The following is a 22,821-nucleotide window of genomic DNA, read 5'->3' as shown; positions in this document are numbered from 1 at the left end:
GAGAGAGCTGAGGTTGTTCAGCCTTGAGAAGGAAAGGCTCCAGAGTGACCTTGTAGCAATAAACTAAAGCACTAAACTACCTAAAGGTAGTTTATAGAAAAGTATGAGAGGGACTTTTTAACAAGGGTATGCAGTGACAGGACAAGGGGGAATGGCTTTAAATTGACAGAGGAGAGGTTTATATTAGATTTTATGAAGAATTTCTTAAATGTGAGAATGATGAGGCCCTGGCACAGGTTGCCCAGGGAAGTTGTGGATGTCCCATCCCTTGCACTGCTCAAGGACAGGTTGGATGGGACTCTGAGCAACCTGGTCTAGTGGAAAGTGTCCCTGCCCACGGCAGGAGGTTGGAATGAGACGATCTTTAACATCTATTCCAATCCAGACCATTCTGTGATTCTAGAATTCTTTGATAACAAAGCTGGAGATAAACTGACTCCAAGTCTGTCTCACCTCCTTCTTACTCAACCTCTCACCTTCTTGGTAAATCCACAGAGCCATTAGCAGCTGCCATGAATGCAGCATCCCACTAAAAAGCTGAGGGTTATACTCTTTAGAAAGGCTGAATCACAAAATTTCCATCCAGAAGCTTGCAAATGATCCCAGAAATATGAATTTTATTTGTTCTCAGGTTGGTAAAAAGTTAGGTCTTCAGAGTCTCAAACCTAATGTAATATTTGTTAGCTCAGAATTATTAATCAGGACAAAAAACAATATCAAAATATTCACTTGTCAAAAAGCAGGAGGCAAGGGAGGCATCCTGGAAAGGTTTCCCTAACTATTTGTGAGTGTACATTTCCCTGAAGGCAACAGCCTGAATTGGTCTGTCTGGTTTCTCCCTTTAAATACAGACAACATGAAAGAACTCTGGGGAAGAGTATCTAATTTGTCAACAGATCTAACAAAGTATGAAGACCTGAGTCCACAGGGCATATGTGAGCACACAGTTGTGCTTCAGGCAAAGAGGTTTTCCAGGAAAACTTCAAGGCAGCAGTGAATTTTAATTTTACATAATTATTTTCAGGGTGGGTCTAGAACTGTTGCAATTTTACATTTGAGTCTATAGATATGTTGCTATCTACTCTCTTATACGGATCTGAATCATGGGTCGTCTACCGCCACCACCTGCGTCTCCTAGAACACTTCCATCAACGCTGCCTCCAAACAATCCTAAACATCCACTGGTCAGATTACGTGACCAATACATCTGTTCTAGAACAAGCAGCAGTCACAAGTATTGAGGTCATGTTAATGAGAACACAGCTGCGATGGGCAGGGCACGTCTCCAGGATGAAGGACCACCGCCTCCCTAAGATCCTGCTTTATGGTGAACTTGCCACCGGCTGCCAAATGAGAGGAGCCCCGAAGAGGAGATACAAGGACTCCCTGAAACAACATCACAGTCTTGGCCATATTGATCACCATAACTGGTCTACTCTGGCCTCCAATCAGGAGGCCTGGAGACACACCATCTATAACGCTGCTGATGCTTTTGAGAAAGCACGCAGGATCACCCTTGAGGAGAAAAGGCAATGCAGAAAGAATCGTGCCTTGCAGAATATACCACCTAAGGAGTCTTTCTGCTGTGCCTTTTGCAACTGGACATGCCTATCTCGTATTGGCCTTTTTAGCCACCAACGTGCTTGCAACAAACGTGGGTAGAACCCTTCCCAAATCTTCGTTCGCGAAGCCCAGCCATGATGCTATAGATATGTGCAGAAATAATATGTATATACACACAAAGTATGTACCATGATGGGACAGTTCAAGATAGCAAACAAAACCATTGTGAAGCACTGCATAGATATTTTTTTCCTGGATAATGTAACTATCTCCATCCTTGCAAGTGTTCAAGGCAAGGTTGGATGGGGCTTGGAGCAACCTGTTCTAGTGGAAGGTGTGCCCCTCTCAGGGAGGTTGGAACTAATTTATCTTTAAGGTCTCTTCCAACCCAAGCCACTCTGTGATTCTATGATCTGGAGATTATTTTTTCCTATAATGTGACAAAAAAGACTTTCCAGTCATTCAGGTTCTATACAGTTACAAAAAAAAAAAAAAAAAAAAAAATGACTTTACAATGGTCTTTTTTCTATATTCCTACTAAACTCCTATGATAAGTGAGAAACAGGAAAGCTCTGAGCTATGAGTAAATTAAACAAGTTTTAGTTGGCTGGTTTTGTTTTAGAGTGCAATTTATTTTACGCTAGTGTCTTCATCCTGATTTATACTGAGAAAATGCATGATATAAAAACCCTTCAGGTTTGGAATATTTATCAAGAAAAAGATAAATCCTTAGTATCACACTTTAAAATGATTTTATGGGCTTAAGCAAATGAGAGTGTATATTGTGTTGTCAAAAGTCTTCATTCCACTGCATTAAGTAAATACATTGTATACTTCACAAAGGTCCACAAAACAGTATTTTAAAAGCTATAATAATCTGACTATGGAACAATTGCTCATCATGTGATTTACACCTAATAACAGTAACAAGCCTGTGCAGCCCCATTCATTAGAGGATAACACAGCACTCAAAACAGTCATTAAGCCTGGTAACTATTGTTCTTTCATCCTTTTCTATAGCAGAACAGTAAGTAAATTATCTGAGCAAAATTATCTGGTTAGAAGTAGTCTGTTACAATTTAATTTCATCATTAAAAAAGTGGACACATAGCAGAACAGAGATACAGCAGTTATCTGTATCACATCAGCAGAAGACAGATATGTCAGTCTGATCTCTGATATGAGACACATGACTGCCACAGCTCATAGAATCTTCAAATGGCTTGGGTTGAAAGGGATCTTAAAGATTATTTAGTTTCAACCTCCTGGCCATGGGCAGAGATACCTTCCACCAGACCAGGTTGCTCAAAGCCCTGTCCAATCTGGCCTTGAGCGCTTTCAGGGGTGGGGCAGACTGACTTCTCAACCTCAGGCTCAACCTCTTACATTCTCAGTTCATTCTGTGACACTGTGTACAAGCAATGCCTTCACACAAATGGAGAACTGAAGCAAAGATGTATCAAGTCAAAGCATGAAAACCAAGGAAAACACTCTACAGGTTCATCTTTCCTCTCTGACACTGTGTTCTCTGCACAGTGTTTGCCAAGGTTTAGAGTTTCATGGCCGTTTGGTAAACGACAAGATCTTGCTGGAGTTAAGGGAAGTTGAACAATGCTGAACACTGCATTTTGCTTCAAGACCTCTCAACACCCTGTCTCATGCACTGAAAAGTTTGGGCACTAAGTAAATTGCCAGAAAGACCTTTGCTTCCCTTCGCCTGCTCTAATATTAGAGGATGTTGACCTCCAGCCCTGTTTTACTTGAAGGAGTTCTAAGTTATTTTCTAGTCATTATGAATCAGATAACATAAATCACACCTAGACCCCTTGGCAGCTGGTATTATACTGCTGCACAGTAAAACCAGATGATTCTGCAGAGGAATAACCCAGTGAAGCCTTATCCAGCATTGACTCCTCTGTACCTCCTCCTAACCATGTTATGAATTATGCTCATACACAGAGGCCATGGATGAGATTAGAGTCCAGCTGTCCTGAATGCTTTACAAAACATCACAGGGGGCAAAATGTAAATGTTCTTAGTTGCTTTTAGACTAAAGAGAAAAAACTGCCAAGGAAAGCGCAATTTTAACTTTCTCATTACAAATAGGGAATAGAGAGACCAAGACTAGTCAAAATTTTTAACCTCTTTCCCAAAATTTTACCACTTTTTCATCAGACCTCTGGTGCTTTACCAAGGGAAGAGGCCGGTGTCAGAGTTTGGTTGTAAATCCCAATCTCCATTAGCCCAGGACCAAAAAACTTTAAATTAAATTATCCTCTATCCTTCTCCCATCCAGTAAGCAAATCGTATGAGAGGACTCAGCAGAGAAATCTCCTCTGCTTTTCCACAGACATTTCTGTGCCCTTTACCTGATCAGAGGCTGGTGTAGTGCCACCAGGGACGCGTGGACTGTGACAGAGATCACTGACAGGTGGAAATAGTCAAACATGACAGGGACATGGTGGTGCAGACCTCGCCGGGGGTGGAAGTGGAGACACAGTGTTCGGCTGCTGATCACAGGGATCGCTGGAACATCCCTCAGCCTGCAAGGGAAAGAGGTTTAACAAGGGTTAGTGAAGGCCTGAGTTGTCACAGCCTATAACGTGCTACAGGCAGCAGACTGAGAGATGCCTTGAGGTGTGAAATTTATCACTTCTCAGCTTCTTAAGGGGTAAGATAACTGAAGAGTGTCTTGTGTTGTTCTTGTGCCAAGCATAAATATGAATATTAATATAGATATTTGAACATTAATATAGATATAACTAATATAAATAGAAACACAAAGAATAAATAACATATATAGAGTTATATGAATGTACTGTATAAAAAAAAGAATAAGTGCAATGCAATTCCGGTTTTCCCCGCTGGTTGCCCTTGATGTCCATGTACCCACTAGTTCTGGAGACGTCAAGAACTAAGCAACAGAAGGAAATGCATTTAGCAAACTGTTCAGATTATTTGGGTGCTCACGGATGGGACATCTTACTACTTATGATTTTCTGTACAAGAACAATCAGCCCAGGCAACCAGTGAGAGTTAAAAGCATTCCTGTGCCAGACACAGCTGAAAATATTCAGAGAGCCTTTCCAGATTGTTGTTCTGAAAAAACTTTTTGGAAGAGGCCAAAAACCAAAAGACTAGGTGAAGTAATTGCAGAGAAACAGTACACATTGGATTAACTTTCCTTTTTTTTTTTTCTTTTTAAGTAAATGAAAGTCAAGATTTTAATTTAAATTTTGTTATAAGTATTTCAGAATAACTATCCTGGTGTGCAGGCAACCACATGACATCTCAGTCACCTATAGTGAGAGACTGAGCTGTAAATCTGGAGTGTGCCTCACCACATCCTTCCAGTTAAAGTGAAATTTCTAAAGAGGAATTATTTTACAGCATTAAAGACCCTTCTGAAGCCAATTGTTTCCCAGAACTATGACAACCTAGGATGAGATGGTTGTGTATGGTATATGGTTAGTCCCAAGCTTCCAGAAGATTTGCAGAATATTTTTTTTCTAAAAATCACTACTTTTTTTTATAGTAAATCAGAATAATCTTTAATATTATAACAGAAATTAAATGCATGTGTTGGAGCACAATTTCATAACTTTCAGTTATTTTTATTCCTGGTTATCATTTAATGTTTGGTTTTTTCTCTCTTCAAGACCCACCAGTACTGAAGGTCCAGTCTCACCTGCATGAGAGAAAAAATTTTCACTTTTTGTATCTTGAAGATAACAGAAACTTGTTCTTGAAATTTAAGTTCTAAATGGGTATGAATAAAATCCCATTGGGACAGTCTCAGCATGAAACACACCTCAGATGATTTCCCTACACCACCAGCCCCTGCAAACCCTGCTCAAGTCATTGGCAGACTTTTCCCTGATTCAGTGAGGCTGAATAATATATGGGGTCACACTTCCTGCTATGTCGCAGGAAGGGATGTTACTCCCACTTCACCTAAGATTATGGGATCAAATGCAGCTAGATAAAATCAAATTCAATGGGAAGACTCCTTCCTCTTGAAAATATTGAGGCAGCTTTGGTTCTTAACAGGAGAAAAGAGCTTAGTGTGTTTATACTCCTGTCTTCAGCCAGGAAGTACTTCATTGCCTCCTGAGATAAGTGCATTCCTGAACCACAGCCCCTGCCCACCTGCAGGTCAATGATGATATTCCCTTTAACAGCAGCAGAGATAGAGCAACACTTATAACCTTTGAAAAAACTTAAATTTAAAGGAGGAAAAATGTTGTTCCTTTAAAGAGGAGCATGAGATACACTTTTCAAAGCAGAGAGAAGAAACAGAAAAACTTCAACATTGAGGCAAAGGGAAGACTTATCAAAGGTATCCCTTTTTACAAAGAACTCTCATTTTATCAAAGTAATTTCCCAATTGAACAGAGCCCCACATTACCAACTGAGCTTCAAAACAGCACTTACTGTTGTTCACTATCAGTAAAGTGCAGGTCCAGCTTGAGCTGAAAATCTGCCTCATTCAAAGCATCTTCCACCTACAAAAAGAGAAAGACAAGGTTACCTTTATAAATTGGTACCTTCAACATAGAAGGCAAAGGTGGGTGGGTTTGTCTGATAAGAGCAAAAATATGCAGCAACAGCAGCACCCCATCACAGAGGCAGAAAGAAGCAAATGTGACAGTGAGTCAAGGTAATTGCTGAAGGAGTCAGAGGGAACCAGAGCAGTTAGAGGTGTTATCTGCTCCTGGGTGCCCTGTCATGTCAAGAAAATCACTCCAGACAAGAGTAACCAGAGTGCACAGAGCTCTGCATTTGTAGGATCCCTGCTCTTTGCACACCAAGAGTCAGAGGAGCATTTCTGAGTCTGCTCTCCCTCATTGAGTGAATCTTCCTTTGAGTTGTCTTGTCAGTTGAATGACAGCAAGGACTGGGTTTTCCTGGATGAGAAATAGCCACGAATCCTTCTGTTTGCCTACCTGTAACTAATTCAAGGGACAAAGTTTACAGCTTAAAGTAATCAGAAATGGCTCAAATAATTCTGGCAATTTCTGATCTCCTATCATTAGCCTTTTACTTTGTTTCTCAAAGGCTTTCCTGCCTCCTGGTAACCCTTTCTTGCCCTTCACAAATTCGTGGAGGAAGTTTGTCATCGATCTTCATCTAGACATTTTTTCTTTCCAAAATTAAAGGCTTTTGTTGTTTTTAAAGCTTCAATTAACAGAAGTTTAACTATTCCCTTTGTTGCAGGGTCCTGAGCATGGCTATACATGGTAGGATTCTGCTTACCAAAAACCACTGAAGATACCATGTGTTACTCACTGGTACATTCATCTAATTCATTCAATAGGTCCCACCAGTAAAATTACCCTTCTTTTATTGTCAATAAAATAGTTTAATTGGATTTTTGGAAACAGTACTGGAGTTGACAGTTCATTACCTTCATCTGTAAAGAGCTATGTTGGATAACACATCCCAGCTTGGCACAGTTAAAAAAACTCTAATAAATGGAAATAAATAAATTAGAATAGAAAAAGGATTAAGCTGACCAGCACTTTCTCCTTCACTCTTTTGAAATGTCTTTTTTCCCCCCAACAAAAATAGGGTTAGTAGAATAAAAAAAAAAATAAAATCATTTCCATCAACTAAAATGGAAATATGAACCAAAAAAAATGCACATTTTATAACAAAAATATTCTTCCTCTGTGAATGTAAGCATCCTTTATTGTATGCCAGAATATAGTAGGAGATGTACAGGAATGCAGGTGGAAAAGTGAAGTTATTGACTGGAGATATGGTATTATAAATACAACTTATTTTTACCCCATTTTTGCCAAAAAAATGTGAGGTGAGACGTTTGGGTTCTGTCTTCTGTTACTGGAAAGCAACGAGCAGATGCACACAGCGAGCTACTCCATCCTTAGGTACATGTTGGAGGACAACTGATTTCTGTTTGTGCCTGTCTCTTCCTACTAACAATAGACAGAGCCTAGAGAAATATCTTGGTCTAGATACACTTGCATGTTATATGGCTTAAATTAGGTAAAATTAATTGTACTCTTCAAAGCTGATCATCACATTCTTAATAACGGATCACACTGAAGGCATCATCAGAGGCATCTGGCCTGCCCTGACAGGAAGGATCCATAAAATACATAACATGAACTATGTTTAGCTGGGCTTTCCAAAGGTGAAACTGCATCTACAATGTGCCATTACCTGAATTGAGAGTTAGGGATTGATTGTGCTTTGACAAAATTATCAAAGATGTAAAACATAATCCCTTCTGCAGTAATGTGGTATTTCTTCCAGCATGGGCACAGGCATGGAGATGTGAGGAGACAGTTCCCACTTCTATTTACTGAAAATCTGCTTTCTCTTTTGTAATTGTCTCAAAACACCTGCAAATGCGCCTTTCGTAAGAAAAAAAAACAACTAAAAAAATTTAAAAAAAGACTTTTTTCCTTTTTAATGACTTGTTGTCACTAAAAATCGCAGTTGCTGGCAGTTGCCAAGAAAATAATCATTACTGAAGCTACAGTCTGAATTTAAACTAGGAATTCAGTGTAGTGCTTCAGACAAAGCAAACCTCCTCCAACAAAGGGGATGAAATTTTGGGACTGTGCCTAATACTGCTGAGCACCTGCAACTGTCACTGAGATCTAAGACTGTGTTCAAAACAAGTTCAATAGCTGGTGACACTCACTCAAAACACCTTGAGGCAATGAACAGATGTCTGAGAGACTGAGAGATACTCATCACTGCATGGGGTCATGCAGTGAGCTGCATACATAGGGTATTTTTAATCCCAAAACTGTATTGGAATCAGACTGCTCAGAATACTGCAAAACCCCATAAAAAATCAATCACAGTTTTCACTACAGAAATGTTTTCCTTTTTATACTGGGGATGTAAATATTAAATGAAAATTGGACAGCTGCTCAAAAACTGATCTCTTTACAAGAAAATATCATTAAAAGACTTATGCACAGGTTGAGATACAACAGAATTAGAGTAATCATGTGACATGTTACTATACAGCTTTGATATTTGCTGGACTTTCGGCTGGTTTTTTGTTTTTTTTTTTTCACTTATTAGAGACATAGGTGCATAAGATCTTTTACACAGGAAAACAACAAAATGGCCTTTCCATAGCTCATACAGAAGGGGAACTGAAATTTCTATCATTCCTTGGTCTCCTGTATGAAATAATATTGTCCTTAAATGAAATATTCATTTCTTATTTTAGCATTAATGGGACTATTATGGTTTTGTCCGTAGTTATCCTTTACAGACTGTACAATTTTCCAAAAGTTTGATAGACTATCTATTTTGTTTTTTCTCCTGAAAAAAAGTTTTGAATTTTCACACCAAACTCCTTAAGAAATTAGCCTCAAAAATTTATCTGGAATATAATTAACATTTGACTGGTTAGGCTAAGCAATGTCCTCCCAGATACTCTGTGAAGAGTCTTCCAGAGTTTTTTTATACAGTTTCTTGATCTTTTAGTTGTGTTAATGATGAAAATCACAACTTTTGAAAGAGAAAATAAAGATCCATCCCTGGAAGTGTTCAAGGTCAGGTTGTATGGGGCCCTGAGCAACCTGGTCTAGTGGAAGCTGTCTCTGCTCGTGGCAGGGTGTTGTAAATGGATGGTCTTTCAAATCCTTTCCAACCCAAACCATTCTGTGCTTCTATGATCTGTGTTTGTAGGAGTACATTCATAGTAAACAATGAATATTTTTCTGTTCTCTAATATTCCATACACCCAAATATCCACCTTGGGCCTCATAGCTTGTGCAAAAACACTCTATATTCATCTGAGCACACATAATTTTCCAGAAGGTGCTGCCAAAAAGTTCAGACTGTTTGCTGACCACTGTCTCTCTTGCCAAAGGACTGTACTTACAGAGAAATGCGTTTTAGTAAACACTGTTCAGAATCTGCAAAATAGAAAGTATTTTCATGCTTTCATACATGAAAAGTAAAACTATTTTATACAATAAAAAGTGTATACAAAGCAAAGTACTCCAATTTCTGTTGAACTGGCCTGGAATCAAGTGCATCATTTCAGTTTTGCTTTCTAATTTTTCAGGTTTACATTTGCATCTTAGGCTTAGCTTTTAAGCTCTGTGATAATACTTATTAATGAAGCTTCCTGCATTCTTGTGATGTGCCTCCCTGATATTTAAACATTTAGCCAGAGTGTCAGACTGAATGATCCGGATGTCCCAGCTCACTTAAATTTCTCTGGAAAGTACAAATCTAATACACTGTGATATCCTGGATTGCCTCACTCTGTCCTCCCCCACTACTAAATTGTCCCTGAACAGGGCCAGCAAGCAAGGAGCCCGACAAGGTACCTGTTTCATTGCTTGGTGAAAGCGACAAAGCTTCTTCTCTAACAAGAATGAAAGTAAGAGCATATGAAAATAAATTAGACTTCTTTGCAACAATAAAGGCGCCTCAGCAATATTGTTTCCTGTGAATTCAAAAAGCTGCTGTATGCTGGGATAATATAGAAAAAGGCATCTAAAAAACTGGAGAGTTTTAAGGCACCATTTATAAGGTGAAAGGCGTGGTCAGTGCCGCTTCTTGGCAGATAATTGAGGTTTCTTCCATTCAGTGCCACACTAAAAAAAGATGTATTTACATATTTAAGCTTATCTAGGGTTATGCTAGGGGAGGGGGGGGGGGAGAAGAATTAAAAAAAACAGTAGCAAATAATCTAATCTGGACATCCACATTGGGTTTTGTCATTTAGGGGTGTTTTGTCTGAGCCTGTCGCAGCAAACTATCTCATCAGTAAAACTACCCAAGCATCAAGAGAAGAAAGCACATTGCTCCCTTACTATGACCATATGAACTCAATACTTCCATTACCCAGACTAACTCTTTTGTCTACTTGTCATAACTTCCATTCACACTAAAAACATTGAACAGAACTTTCACCCTCAACCAAGAAAACTCACCATAGCACACAACTGGCACAAAAAAGGATTCACATCTGTTATGTTTTAAATAAATTAAGAATTATGAACAGAGATAATATTTAAAACACTTTAAAAATCTCTGGGTGTCTCGCCAACACCAGATTGCAAGGATTTCAGCCAACACAGGAGATTACGTGACAAAGGTGTAAAGCTGTCTCTGAATAGTTGTGGATATATTTGTCTTCTTCTGAGCATGGTGCCCAGTGGAGTGGCACACTTCTGTCTCTCCCACATTTATATCAGATTTGTAGAGCTGTGCAGGACAAGACATCAAAGCTGAAAAAAGAGGCCTGGGAGCATTAAACAGAGGTAAATTGTGCTAATCTACTCAATACACAAAAATTTTTACAGACCTCCATGTTTTGTATTTGATCCTTTAGAGTCTTTTCAGCAACTCATCTGGGACAACAGACCTGTTTATCCTCTTATTCTACATCTGTGAAAACCCAAAGCAACTTCATAATACAGAAAAATGGAGTTTGTGCAAAATCATTCTGTAAGTATAGAATTGGGCCTCTTGCCAAGGGGTCTCCTATGGAAAGTCAAGTGTCTGCATGGAGCACATCAAGAGTCAGAATGAGTTTTAGCTGTGAGGAGTCTTGTGGACTTCTATTTCTTTTGCATTTTGTGAGGTGCACAACTTTCCTGAATAATAATGCAAAAATCATCAGAAATCATTCGTGCTCAACATAATGGAAAGTGCCATAATTTGAAGGGAGAGATGTTTAATCAGAGATGTTCCACACAAGCAGGATAAAATTAATGTTTGACTAAGCATGTTGGTACATTTTCCTAACAAATATTGATAAACTTGCATTTAGTAATTTTTCATACAAGCACAAACCAACAATTCTAGGGAGGAATAAATTGAAGACACTATCAAAAAAAAATCAAACTAAAACCGCAAAAAGAAAGTGGGAGAGAAAAGGAAGCATGTTAAGCTTAAATTAGGTTCTCAAGCTGTTTTAATTTTGGTTTGTATATAACACATATATATGGGTTGAAATAGGACAAAAGAGAAATATTAAATCTCTTCATGATCAAATAGAAAGTTATACAAGGAAAGACAGGTGAGTATTTCTGGCCCCACGCCCAATACACAGCACATAATTCACACTGGCTGTGTAACTTATAGCACCTATTTTTGATGATATGCTGACTTTGCAAAGATACTGATGCGTCTCTCATCATCATCACTTAGGGCACTTATAAATATCATGCACTTTCTGCCAGTCCTTGGGCTGGCAAAGCACAGTTATGACACTTTAAGGCAGACCTGAGTGCCATTCTACTATGACACTTTCTCCCCTTGGTATTTAAGACTCCAGTTAAACAGTATTCTCCATGAACAAAGATTGCTCCTCTCTTGTAGCTCCTGGCAAGGAGCCACTGGAAGACATTTTCATATCAGTAAGAGTAAGCCATAGGTGCTCTACAAGTTGGGTGGCTCAGATGCTGTACATCCCCTGTGTGGGTGCCACTGTTGGCTGAAGGAGTAAATGGAAAATTGGGAGAAGGATCTCACTGTGGACCTAATGTAGCTGAGGTGCAACAGAAAGCAAAGATGTCGTACATGGATTATAAGGAAGGGTAAGCTAGGCAGCACTTCCACACACTCCTGCAATCAGGAGCACTAAGGAGAAAGGTCAGGAGACCTCTGACTGGTGGAAATGGACTGGGCAGCTGTAGCAAAAACCAGTGACAAGAGAGAGGAGGAGAAGACAGTGATAATGGAAGAAGAATGCTGCATCCTGGCAAGATGCAGCAAATTCCCAGTTTTCTCAGGTGGGGTTGATCTACACAGCTATGTAAAGTGAGTGATCTAGTGCAAAAATTAACAAATTATGGTTGAGACACTTGAGTTTCTGATATACTAATTTACCAGAGTACGTCAACATCTTATTGCACTGAAAAGCCAAAGAGTGGCCTACTCTTTATAACAGGCTCAATGCGGGAGGTTTATAATGTCAGCATTTACAAAAAATTCTACTGCCACCACCTGCGTCTCCTAGAACGCTTCCATCAACGCTGCCTCCGTTCAATCCTAAACATCCACTGGTCAGACTATGTGACCAATACATCTGTTCTTGAACAAGCAGCAGTCACAAGTATTGAGGCCATGTTGCTGAGAACACAGCTGCGATGGGCAGGGCACGTCTCCAGGATGAAGGACCACCACCTCCCTAAGATCCTGCTTTAGGGTGAACTTGCCACCAGCTGCCGCAAGAGAGGAGCCCCGAAGAAAAGATACAAGGACTCCCTGAAACAACATCTCAGTCTTGGCCATATTGATCACCATAACTGGTCTACTCTGGCCTCCAATTGGGAGGCCTGGAGACACACCATCTATAACGCTGCTGATGCTTTTGAGAAAGCACCCGAGGATCACCCTTGAGGAGAAAAGACAACGCAGAAAGAATCGTGCCTTGCAGAATATACCACCTAAGGAGTCTTTCTGCTGTGCCTTTTGCAACTGGACATGCCTATCTCGTATTGGCCTTTTTAGCCACCAACATGCTTGCAACAAACGTGGGTAGAACCCTTCCCAAATCTTTGTTTGTGAAGCCTGGCCATGATGATGATAATGATTTACAAAAAAACAAATCACAACAGACATCCTAATCAACACAGGTATTGATGGGTGCAGAACAGTCAATATCCTCCTAGGGCAGTTGATGGTATACCGGGCAGATAAATTGTGCCTTTACCTCCACCAGCTACACTGCTGAGACCTCTGACAGCACATGGACCTCATGACAACTTCTTAATTGGAGTTACCTTTGCAATGCAGACCTAAAGTTAGATTAGAGGAATCCCAGCCCTCCTGGTTTTCACATGCATGCCAAAACAACTCACCCTTTCGCCATCCAGAAGCAGGTGCACTCTGAAGTTCATTGATTCATTAAGAATGATCTCTTCATTTCTGTACAAAATCTGAAATATTCTGCTGTAAACGTTGTTTTCATGAACGCAGGCTGAGCAAAGGCTGGAATCACCTGCACAAAACACAGACAGATTCCTGGTGTGATTTCTGCAGGGAGATTACTTTTTCTCCTGTGATTTCACTTGAGGATTATCTACGTAGTATTCATAATTAAACATAGCATTCTCAATAATTAATGATAGCAGGGTAGACTGTTATTGTGAGTTCCAGGTTCCCAAACATGATATTTAAAGAAAACTAATGTTAAACTGTAGGCAGGGTGAATTTCAAAATGAGAATAGCTGATCCTGTGACAGTACTTACCCTATTAACATTATTTCTAATATAAGTTAAAGTTTTAAATGTATCCTAGAGAGATCTGCTACCCAACACTATGAGGACTGTGGGAGTTCACCTGGGAAATTTCATCTTTTATCTGCAATGGGCATCTTTCAGAAGAAGGAGTGTTCTTAAGAGGGAGTTTTTGTGTCATCTCTGGTGCTCCCAGAAGTTACTACCTGGGAGCAGACCTTGAATGTAGAGATTAGAAGTGCAGAGGGACCTTAAGTTAAAATACAGAAACATAAAAAAGTAACCATTTTTCTAAGATACCTGTGTAATCCTTCAAGACCGTGACCCATGTGAGAAATGCCAATTTGGTCCATAAAGCTGGGATAAATCTGAGGAACTCAAGAATCAAAACCCTAAGCTTCTCCACATCAAATTCAGCCAACAGCTTCATTTGTGTGATGTATCACATCATCACCAATGAACACCACAAAAACTGAGGTGGGATTTATCCTCCCCAACTTTGAGGTGCCTCCAGTGTATGTATTTTGTTTTGGTTACAATCGAGCTTATGGAATTTAGGACATCATTAAAAAAAAATGTGCCTGCTTTATAGTGAGGCAAATTTTTTCTCCAAGTCCACCATTTGTTGAGTAATCCCTCTTTCACTGAGAGGAAAACAGTGTGACTTGCTTAACTGTACAAACCCACATTGGAGGTAACAATATGTTCTACAGCAAATACCTTCCAGAGAAGCCTGTAATGACTGTGTGAGTTTTTAATGAACAATTGGGCACCAGAGTTAGGTACTTTCAAGTTGTGCCTTAGCTGTTAATCAGAACCCCCTGCTAATTCTACTTTCATAGCCCCAGAGCAACAACTTGTAGCAAAACTTACTCAGGGCTGGTTTTATCCCTTTCCAGCATTCAGTTCTGTAGGAGTCTGAGCTTTTGAAATATAGTCCTTCAGCAAATGGTATTTTGGAACTCTCCCAACGAGGTGTGCTTAAAACAGGTGTACCAGAACCAGTCATTCAGAAAGAGAGACATAAAGAAAGTCAGAAGGCACATGCTTTTTAGAAAGCATAGTTTTTCAGAAGGTACTTCTAAGAATTTGGAGTTCTGTAGAATTGTTTTGAGACCACGAGCTGTGGTAAGACAAAAGTCCAGGTCAGAAAGTCTTAGGTTTGTCAAGAGTTTGTCAAGAGTTTCAAATCAGGACAGATCTATTCTACTCTGCCAAAGCTGCTTAGCTAAAGCTACTGAGGTTTTGCTTTTCAATGCAACAATTGTACATAATTTGCAATCAGAGGTCAGTGAGTCAAGACTGAGGGAGAAGAAAAGATTTCCTGAGGTAAAGGTTGGTTGGGGGGAGTAAAAATAAAAGAACAGAATGGACTTTAAAGCAAAACAAACAAACAAACAACAACAAATGTACTAAAGGTCCTGGTAGATAAGTGAATGGAGGTTTGTCATTATAATGGTTAGTTTTGTGGTGCCAGTCTACTGGAACTGGAATAGCCTGGACAAAGAAATATCTTAAAAAAAAAAAATCAATCATATGGGGCAGAGTTGATTAAAGGCCGATAAGACCAATAAGACCAATAAACTTGAGTAAATTAATTAGCAGAACCATAGTGCTGTCATCCAGACTACACTCAAATAATATTCCTATTACTGACTTTCACTAAGCACACTCAGGAACAGCCCAAGTGTTTCATCCAATTATTGTCTTCCCATCATCCATCCTGCACAATAGTCATGCATAAAACCAGGCAACTTAGAAAAATATATATTTATTTTCGTGTGCTACACCAGTTAGACTAAAATGTTTCAGCTTGATTAGCTCTTCAAAAGCATACAGTCATATTTATTTTAATTAAACCTCATGATATTAGAGACACTGCAAAAATCATATTAGAGGTATAATGCATTCTTGTTCCTAGCTGGCAGACAAAGGAAACTTTATGTTATTTGATTTGGATATTGATATACTGGTACTCTTCTAGAATGGAAAGTTTAATCTCATTTTCTTTTCAAACACACTCCTGCACAGACCACTCCTCATGTGTAATTACTTTAGGAGCTGGATTTGCAAGGTGGCATAAGGAGTCATTTCTCTTGTTGGAAAGGTCACAGTCAAAGATATGCTACAATGTTTGGGATTGTCTCAAATCAGAGTGAATGTGATATTACAGGGCCAAAAAATCTCTCAGTTTTAAGCAGAGACCTACCTTTGCAGAGATCTGCAAATCTACAGCAACGAGTGACTGATCATCCCCTAAATGCAATCTATCCCTGCCTGATTAAATGGCCACAACCAGCTTCTTCCTTTCCTAGATTATGGCATAAAGCTATAGTAGGGATTTCTTCAGAGGAGATCTTGGCAGCAGGAACACGACTAGTAATGCTGACAGCAATGCAGGCATCCTGCCTCTCCAGGCAAAGGGGAAAAACAACATCCTCACAGCCCTTCGGGCTGCAGCACAACTGGTGTATTCTGTGCTTTAAGGAACAGACAGGGACCAGGTTGTATTACTCTACCTGTGCTTCTTGCACTAACTAGAAGAGGTACCTGCACCAAACATACTCTTTTTTACTCTAATCCATGAAAACATCATCATCCTGGTAACTTTTCCAAACTTTCCCTAGTTCCTGGGATATCTTCTGAAACTCATGTGTCTCTAAACTCCAGACTTGTCTGCTAACAGACAGTGGCAATAAACGTGGCATTTGTCACAGCTGTCACTGTTCAGAGAGGGTTGCTGGCAGAAGACACAGCAGACATCCCCCCGGGTTCAGGAGACGTGGCAGATGTATCCCAGTGCTCACACAAACACCTCTGTCCTTTGGCACAAAGCACAGGATGGTGTGAGAGAGAAGCTTGGAACCACATCCCTTTCTGGCATAATCTGGGCTATGCAAACAGCTCTGAGCAATGCCTGCACTGCTCAGCAAGCACAGACAGTCCAAGGAACACAGACTGTCCAGTGTGTAGGAACTGCTGGGATCTCTCACTCTCTGGTGAGAGTTGGAAATAAGACTCTACTGACCTGCATTTAGCTCTTTATTCTACAGTTTCAAAAGCTTGAGCTTTGGTGAACCCAAAAAGGAAAGTCTAATTTTGTGGAAAAGAATTTTTGATCAGTAAATTTCCTTGTTAGGAGATTTATCTGCGACATGTGCAGTATTCCTTAAGCCAGAAGGAATCCTGCTTTCCTGTCTCCCCTTCCTACGTGTCTATTCCATTCACTGCATATTGTCTTTGTGTTGAACAGGTCTTCAATTTATCTAGAAAGTGAAAGAGCTCTCAGACCCATAAGAACTATAGCAAGCATGTAGAGGAGAGTTGTGTTCCACACACATTCAGTTAAGAGAATGAGAAAAGCATTTTTATGCATCTCTTTCTTACTGTTCTTTCCATGCCATCCCACCACCACTCCTAGAAATTCCTTTACAGACTATCGAGCAATAGCAGTTTTAAAAAGGAAGGGGAAAAAGGCTCTTTCAGTTGTGGACACTTTCCTACATAGGCTGCCTGTAAAGTCAATAAACATATTCTGCTTTTTCTAGGCTTCCTCGGATACGCTCTATTCTACCTAATCTTCCCATCTGGAAGTTTCTATAGATGGAGGTTTCTAAATATTATTGTAGCACATCATACAGAAATTACTCATCCCTTTAAAGATTCAGAGAGAGGCTATTAGATCCTGGAGGCCCCTGAAAACCTGTCCTCAGATAATCTTACAATAAAGGAACTGATAGATAGGTGATGTGTAAGCAAAGTTGTTACTTATTTCCAACCAATTTAGTGAGAATAAAGAGGATATTGTTCTGATGACCACTGTCAGGAGGAAGGCACTGAGGTGGATGGGGGTGGTGGATCTCTGTGGCAGGTGTGCAAAAGCCCTTAAAGAATGAAATTAGAATAGAATAGAATAGAATAGAATAGAATAGAATAGAATAGAATAGAAAATAGAATAGAATAGAAAATAGAATAAAGAATAGAATGAAATGGATAGGATAGGATTAGGATAGGATTAGGATAGGGAGGATCCCAGGGTGATGAGGGGCTGGAGAAGAGCTTGCCAAATAGGCTCTCCATAGGATTCCAACAGTAGGGCTCTCTGGGAAGGAAAGTTTTGCACAATGTCTCAGAGCATGTGAGAATTGCAATAGGAGAGCAGAAAAAAGAAAGCAATTGATGAGAAAATGTATTTTAACATCTTTAAGGAAAAGCACTAGAACTGGAAGGATAACCCCAGGAACCTTAGCCTTGTAGAGAGACATGTGACATCTGGTCAAACCCACTTAACCATAGCTTTAATGTTGGCAGTAGGTATAATTTGATAAAGTTGATAATGAAATCAACTTTAATTGACTATTCTGCTATTTCTGTTTTGAAGGAGTGTGATATGCTGGAACAACTTGCCTTTCTACTTGAAGGCCCCACTGCTACATAAACTGAAAGTGTTGCCCGACCAGACAGGCAGCATCCCTCAGCTATGACAGGGGCACAAGTTTTCCGGATTTTCAAAGGTTCTCATTTGTGTTACTTCCCCCAACAGAACCCTCACACCACTTCCATTCATGCGAGGAGAGGAAGACATTCCTAGGGAAAAGTAGTGGAAGATGTTGATAATATTCTGCAGGTTAGAAGTGTTCCCCTGAACTTTCTAAGATCCTAATATACACAACAAGCAGATTATCACACCTGCTCCCAAACTTCAGTGGTCAATTTTCCCAATTGTCCTCTCCAGATAATGCAATGTCTTCATTTATCAACTCTGAGCTTTTATAGCATCCTTTCTCTGCTTTCATCATGGCTAAATTTCCTTTAACAGTCCTTTATTTGAACCCTCCTTCACCCACATTTTTTTTAACTTCTATAAAAATGTTTTAAGAAGTTTCATGATTCTTCTATGTCAATAACTTTTCCACAGAGCAAACAAACAATGAACTCACCTTGGCAGAATCAACAGACAACAGCACACACACATCTCAACCTCTGATTTCTGCCAAGGACAGACTCTGAAATGGCAAAGTCTTGGTATAGCTTGATAATGAATGATTTCCCCAGAGCCACCTAAGTCACATGGACCCTTGCTGTTTGCAAAGCAATAGGATTGGCTGACTCTTATGCCTTCTGCATTCTCTTTGGCGTGTAAGTGATTAGAATGCTCTCATCTCACCAGATAGATTCTTTCCATAATTAAATGTTTGATTGTGCTTCCTCATGCCGTCTCTAACTTCCACAGAAAACTGGAATAAATGTTAACCAACAACCCTTCTGAGCATCCTGGTCTGCAAACCCAGATTTGCCCAACAGTATTAACCTTTGAAAAATGCTGAAGGTTTGTTCATCTTTATTTTTTCAAGGCTTTAAAACATGTAATTGCACAGACTATAACTCAGATGTCTTGCATGAGGTAATGTTCCTGTGACAGGAGGGTACCTCAAAGCCATGAGTGAAAGGCAGTATGTTTTGGAGAGTTTCAGAAGAAAAATAAAAAGTTAGAAAGGAAGAGGGTTAGAAAAGGAAAATTAGAAATTCTTCATTACATCACTTTGCATTACTTTTCCAGTACCAACAGGTACTGGAATCATGAACAAAGCCTTGGAATTAGGTCCTTGGTTTATTTTAAAATTTACTATCTTGCTAAGAATAACTTTCAATAATGGTAGATTTCTCTAAACAACAAGGAGCATGAGACCTCAATGAAATGTGAAAAACTGTGTTCTCCAGGGGAAACACATTAAAACCTCTTGCACAGCAAATTTTTCTCCTATATAATTTTTCTTTTAGACTTGTAGTATTTGGCTACACAATACTGAGAATTGCAGAGGAAAACCACATACTTATACCCCTCAGTTGCCTTCACTTTTGGTATGCTTCAGCTTCTGGGTTTGACAAAGAAAGAGCAGAGACAGAATTGATCCTTTTCTGTAGTCCATAGAAGTAAGATCATTTACTACTTTTTCAGTGTAAGGAAGGAGGAAATGAGACAACTCATTACAGTCCTTACAGTGCTGCCAGAGACATTACATTGCTTCCTATCCCAAACAGAAGGCAAAGAATAAAGAAAGTAATTTATTTTTTTATTATTATTCTAAATATAAAATTACAGCTCCAGGCCTTTTAGAAGGATGACTTCAGGTTTATATCCGCCTTCTCTAGAATTATCTCTCTACAGTTTCTTAAGCACTCTGTGAGAGGGTTAAAATGAACAGATAGTGCTTACACAGTCAGGAAAAAATCCATATGGAAAACAGATCTAACTTCAGATCTAGCCTCTTTAATGCCTTTATCTCTACAGCACTGGAAATTAGATAATTACTCAAATGCTGGCAACTTCTTGAATCTTTCTTGCTGTCTGGGAAAAGCAGTATTATTATGTTGCTATTCAGATAAATGGAAAAGCAGGATACTGCTAAGTTTTGCTTTAATGAAAGAGATGCTCTTCAATAACGTAGGGAAATCAAGATACTGCAGCTGTACTACAGCTTTACTGTAAATATTTCTTTATAAATAACAACACACACTTAAACATCTGTATTCAGCCTAACTCATGGCCACAAGAAGCTTATCATAGTCTCTATACTTGTGTTGCCACACAAGAAAATATCAGAGACATATGATACCTCTAAAGGCAGATGGGTTCTTTCTCCCAGGTCACTCCTGTGCAGACGGATGGAGGGCACTACAAGGCATTCACTTGGGAACGAGCTGGGAACGTTTTGAAACTTTCCTACCCACAAACCTTATGCTACCACCCGCCCAGACATGTTGTGTCAGCAGTTCATGTGATCTTTCTTAATATGTCTCAGTGGAAAGTCAACTGTTGGTAAATCACAGCAGGAGGCAGTTTAAACTGAGCTGGATGTCCCTGCCCTGAAGAGAGCTGGAAGAGCAATCACACCATCTATGGAACAGAGGTGAACAGGGAGGGTGATAATAAATGGGTGGAGATAGTATTGTAAAGTCATCACAGAATCACAGAATGGTTTGTGTTGGAAGAGACCTTAAAAATCCTCTAGTTCTAACCCCCCGCCAAGCCCCATCCAAACTGGCCTTGAACACTTTCAGGAATGGGGCATCCACACCTTCTCTTGGCTACCTGTGCCAGTGTCTCATCACCCTCTGAATGAAGTATTTCTTCCTAACACCTAATCTAAAGCTCTCCTCCTTTAGATTACAACTTTTCCTTATTTTCTATCCCTATCTGACTGTGTAAAAGGTCACTCTTCCTCTTTTTTACATATTCGAAGGCCGTTATGAGTTCTCTCCAAAGCATCCAAAATCTCAGTCTGGACTAGCTGTAGCCCACCTACCTGTAATCTGAGTGATCTCTGCAGCACCCATCGTCCTGAGTGGTACATAACTATCTAGTGGATGATTATCTCCCTCATCCATCCTGACACATGCTGATCTGTTCCTTGGTCTTTAGCATCTGAAATTCCCACTAGTCTCACAAAGAGAGCTGTTTCTTGTTCACAGTCCCCACAAAATAGGCACATATTTTCGAATTCTAAGTTTCATCTCAATTCTTCTGCGGTTGTCAAAATTCTTAAACACTTGCAGGCCATACTAATTTTGGTATTTTTTAGAGAAATTAAAGCATGTAAGCATTCCTCGTATGAATAGGATGCCATCTTGCTAGAACATAAGCAAGCACTGTGCTGCAAAATATAAGCAAAGAAGATCAGAAAACCTTGTGCTGTCCTGTTTATCTAACTTGCTTTTTTTTTTCTTTACCATCTGTTGGAGCCATATGCTTTCTTAAATAAGAGCTAATTATAGGTCTCCCACAAAACTAATCAAACAGTGGTAACTGTTGTGAACTTCAGCTGGAAATTCCATTTCTTCTTTATAAAAATTCCTCCAAATCAGGTACTAAGAGGGTTGCCTTTCTTTGGTTTTCTGGACTTAGGTACACAGCAGTTACAGCTACACGTTAACTCATGTCTTTGTTAACACATGGAAGAAATTCATAATAAACTGGAGAAATAGTAAGAGACGAAGTACAGTGACCACCAAGCACATTAGGAGGGGTGACTCTGGGACAAGAAGTGTCTGTGTCTAATAAATACCCACTGACATGTACTGTAGCAGTGCTCTTGATATTTTGACTTTTCCTTCACTGCCCCTGTGCTGCTGCACTGAGCAAAAGAGAGGAAAGAAACAACCCCATCACAAAATAACCCGGCTTTTAGCACTGAAGAACTGGAGCAAAGAAGGATCCAACACTAAAATGAAATTTTGGAAGAGAGATTCCAGCCGATTTAGAGAACAATATATCTCCAATGAGTTCAAAAAAGACAAGATATCTCTTTCACGTCCAATGGGCATTTGTATAAATATCTATTTGTATAAATGACAATTTGCACTATTCAGGCAAATGTTTTATAGCTGCCTCCATTGTCAATGTCATTCTGCATTGCTGTGTAATGTGAAAAGAATGAAAGATAAAAATCAATCCAGTCCTAAATATGGCAAATGAAGAGCCAAAGTGCCTTTTTAAAAACCTCAAACACTAAATAGCTCTTTCAGCGTCACAAGACTGGTAATTTTAGACTGTTTTGCTGACCTTCCAGGAAGTTTAGAACTATTCTAGTAAAAAATAAGATTAAAATAAATAAATTAATAAATAAACAAACTAATTAATTAATTAATAAATGGGGAAATAAAATAATATGCTTTAAATTAATTCCTTCCACCCATCAGGCAGGTAGCTATTTCCCATTATAACCACAAACACTTCTTTGTGTAAACGAGTGGTGTACACAGAGGAAAGAACTCATATCCAGGATTTCATTTCAACTTGTCTATTCCTCTGTTACCAATGGGAAGATTCTCTTCCACTTTTCTCACCCCTGTTCACATGATATTTTGGAGCTGGAGCACCACAAATGTTTAGAGGTCCAAATATGTAAGAGCTGAAATATATATAAAAATGTGTCTATCTGTACTTTAAAGACACTTTAAGCATGGATGTTACGTTAGGACCCACTGATTATTCCCTCAGTGTCTCACAGCATATCTGGCATCATCTCATCAACACAACAGCTACTGAATCAGAAAGAAAAG

General features: G+C 39.4%; 1 protein-coding gene across 2 annotated transcripts in view; it reads right to left on the bottom strand.

Annotated features, from left to right (window-relative positions):
- The window catches only part of FAM135B (family with sequence similarity 135 member B), a 112,552-nt gene that overhangs the window by 64,746 nt on the left and 24,985 nt on the right, over positions 1 to 22,821 (bottom strand). The window contains exons 3-5 of one of the 2 annotated variants that reach the window (XM_039388885.1): positions 13,380 to 13,519; positions 5,998 to 6,068; positions 3,933 to 4,106 (exon numbers count right to left, since the gene is read on the bottom strand). In XM_039388885.1, coding sequence (XP_039244819.1) covers positions 3,933 to 4,106; positions 5,998 to 6,068; positions 13,380 to 13,418 — 284 coding nt within the window. In that variant the 5' untranslated portion in view covers positions 13,419 to 13,519. Of the gene's footprint in view, positions 1 to 3,932; positions 4,107 to 5,997; positions 6,069 to 13,379; positions 13,520 to 22,821 lie in introns of those variants that run through there. The other variant, XM_039388886.1, reaches the window with a different exon arrangement.

Source organism: Pipra filicauda, unplaced genomic scaffold (genome assembly GCF_003945595.2).
Source record: "Pipra filicauda isolate LSUMZ 115617 unplaced genomic scaffold, ASM394559v2 scaffold697_size288841_pilon, whole genome shotgun sequence".
NCBI lineage: Eukaryota > Metazoa > Chordata > Aves > Passeriformes > Pipridae > Pipra > Pipra filicauda.
This window is presented reverse-complemented; position numbering and strand designations above follow the sequence as displayed.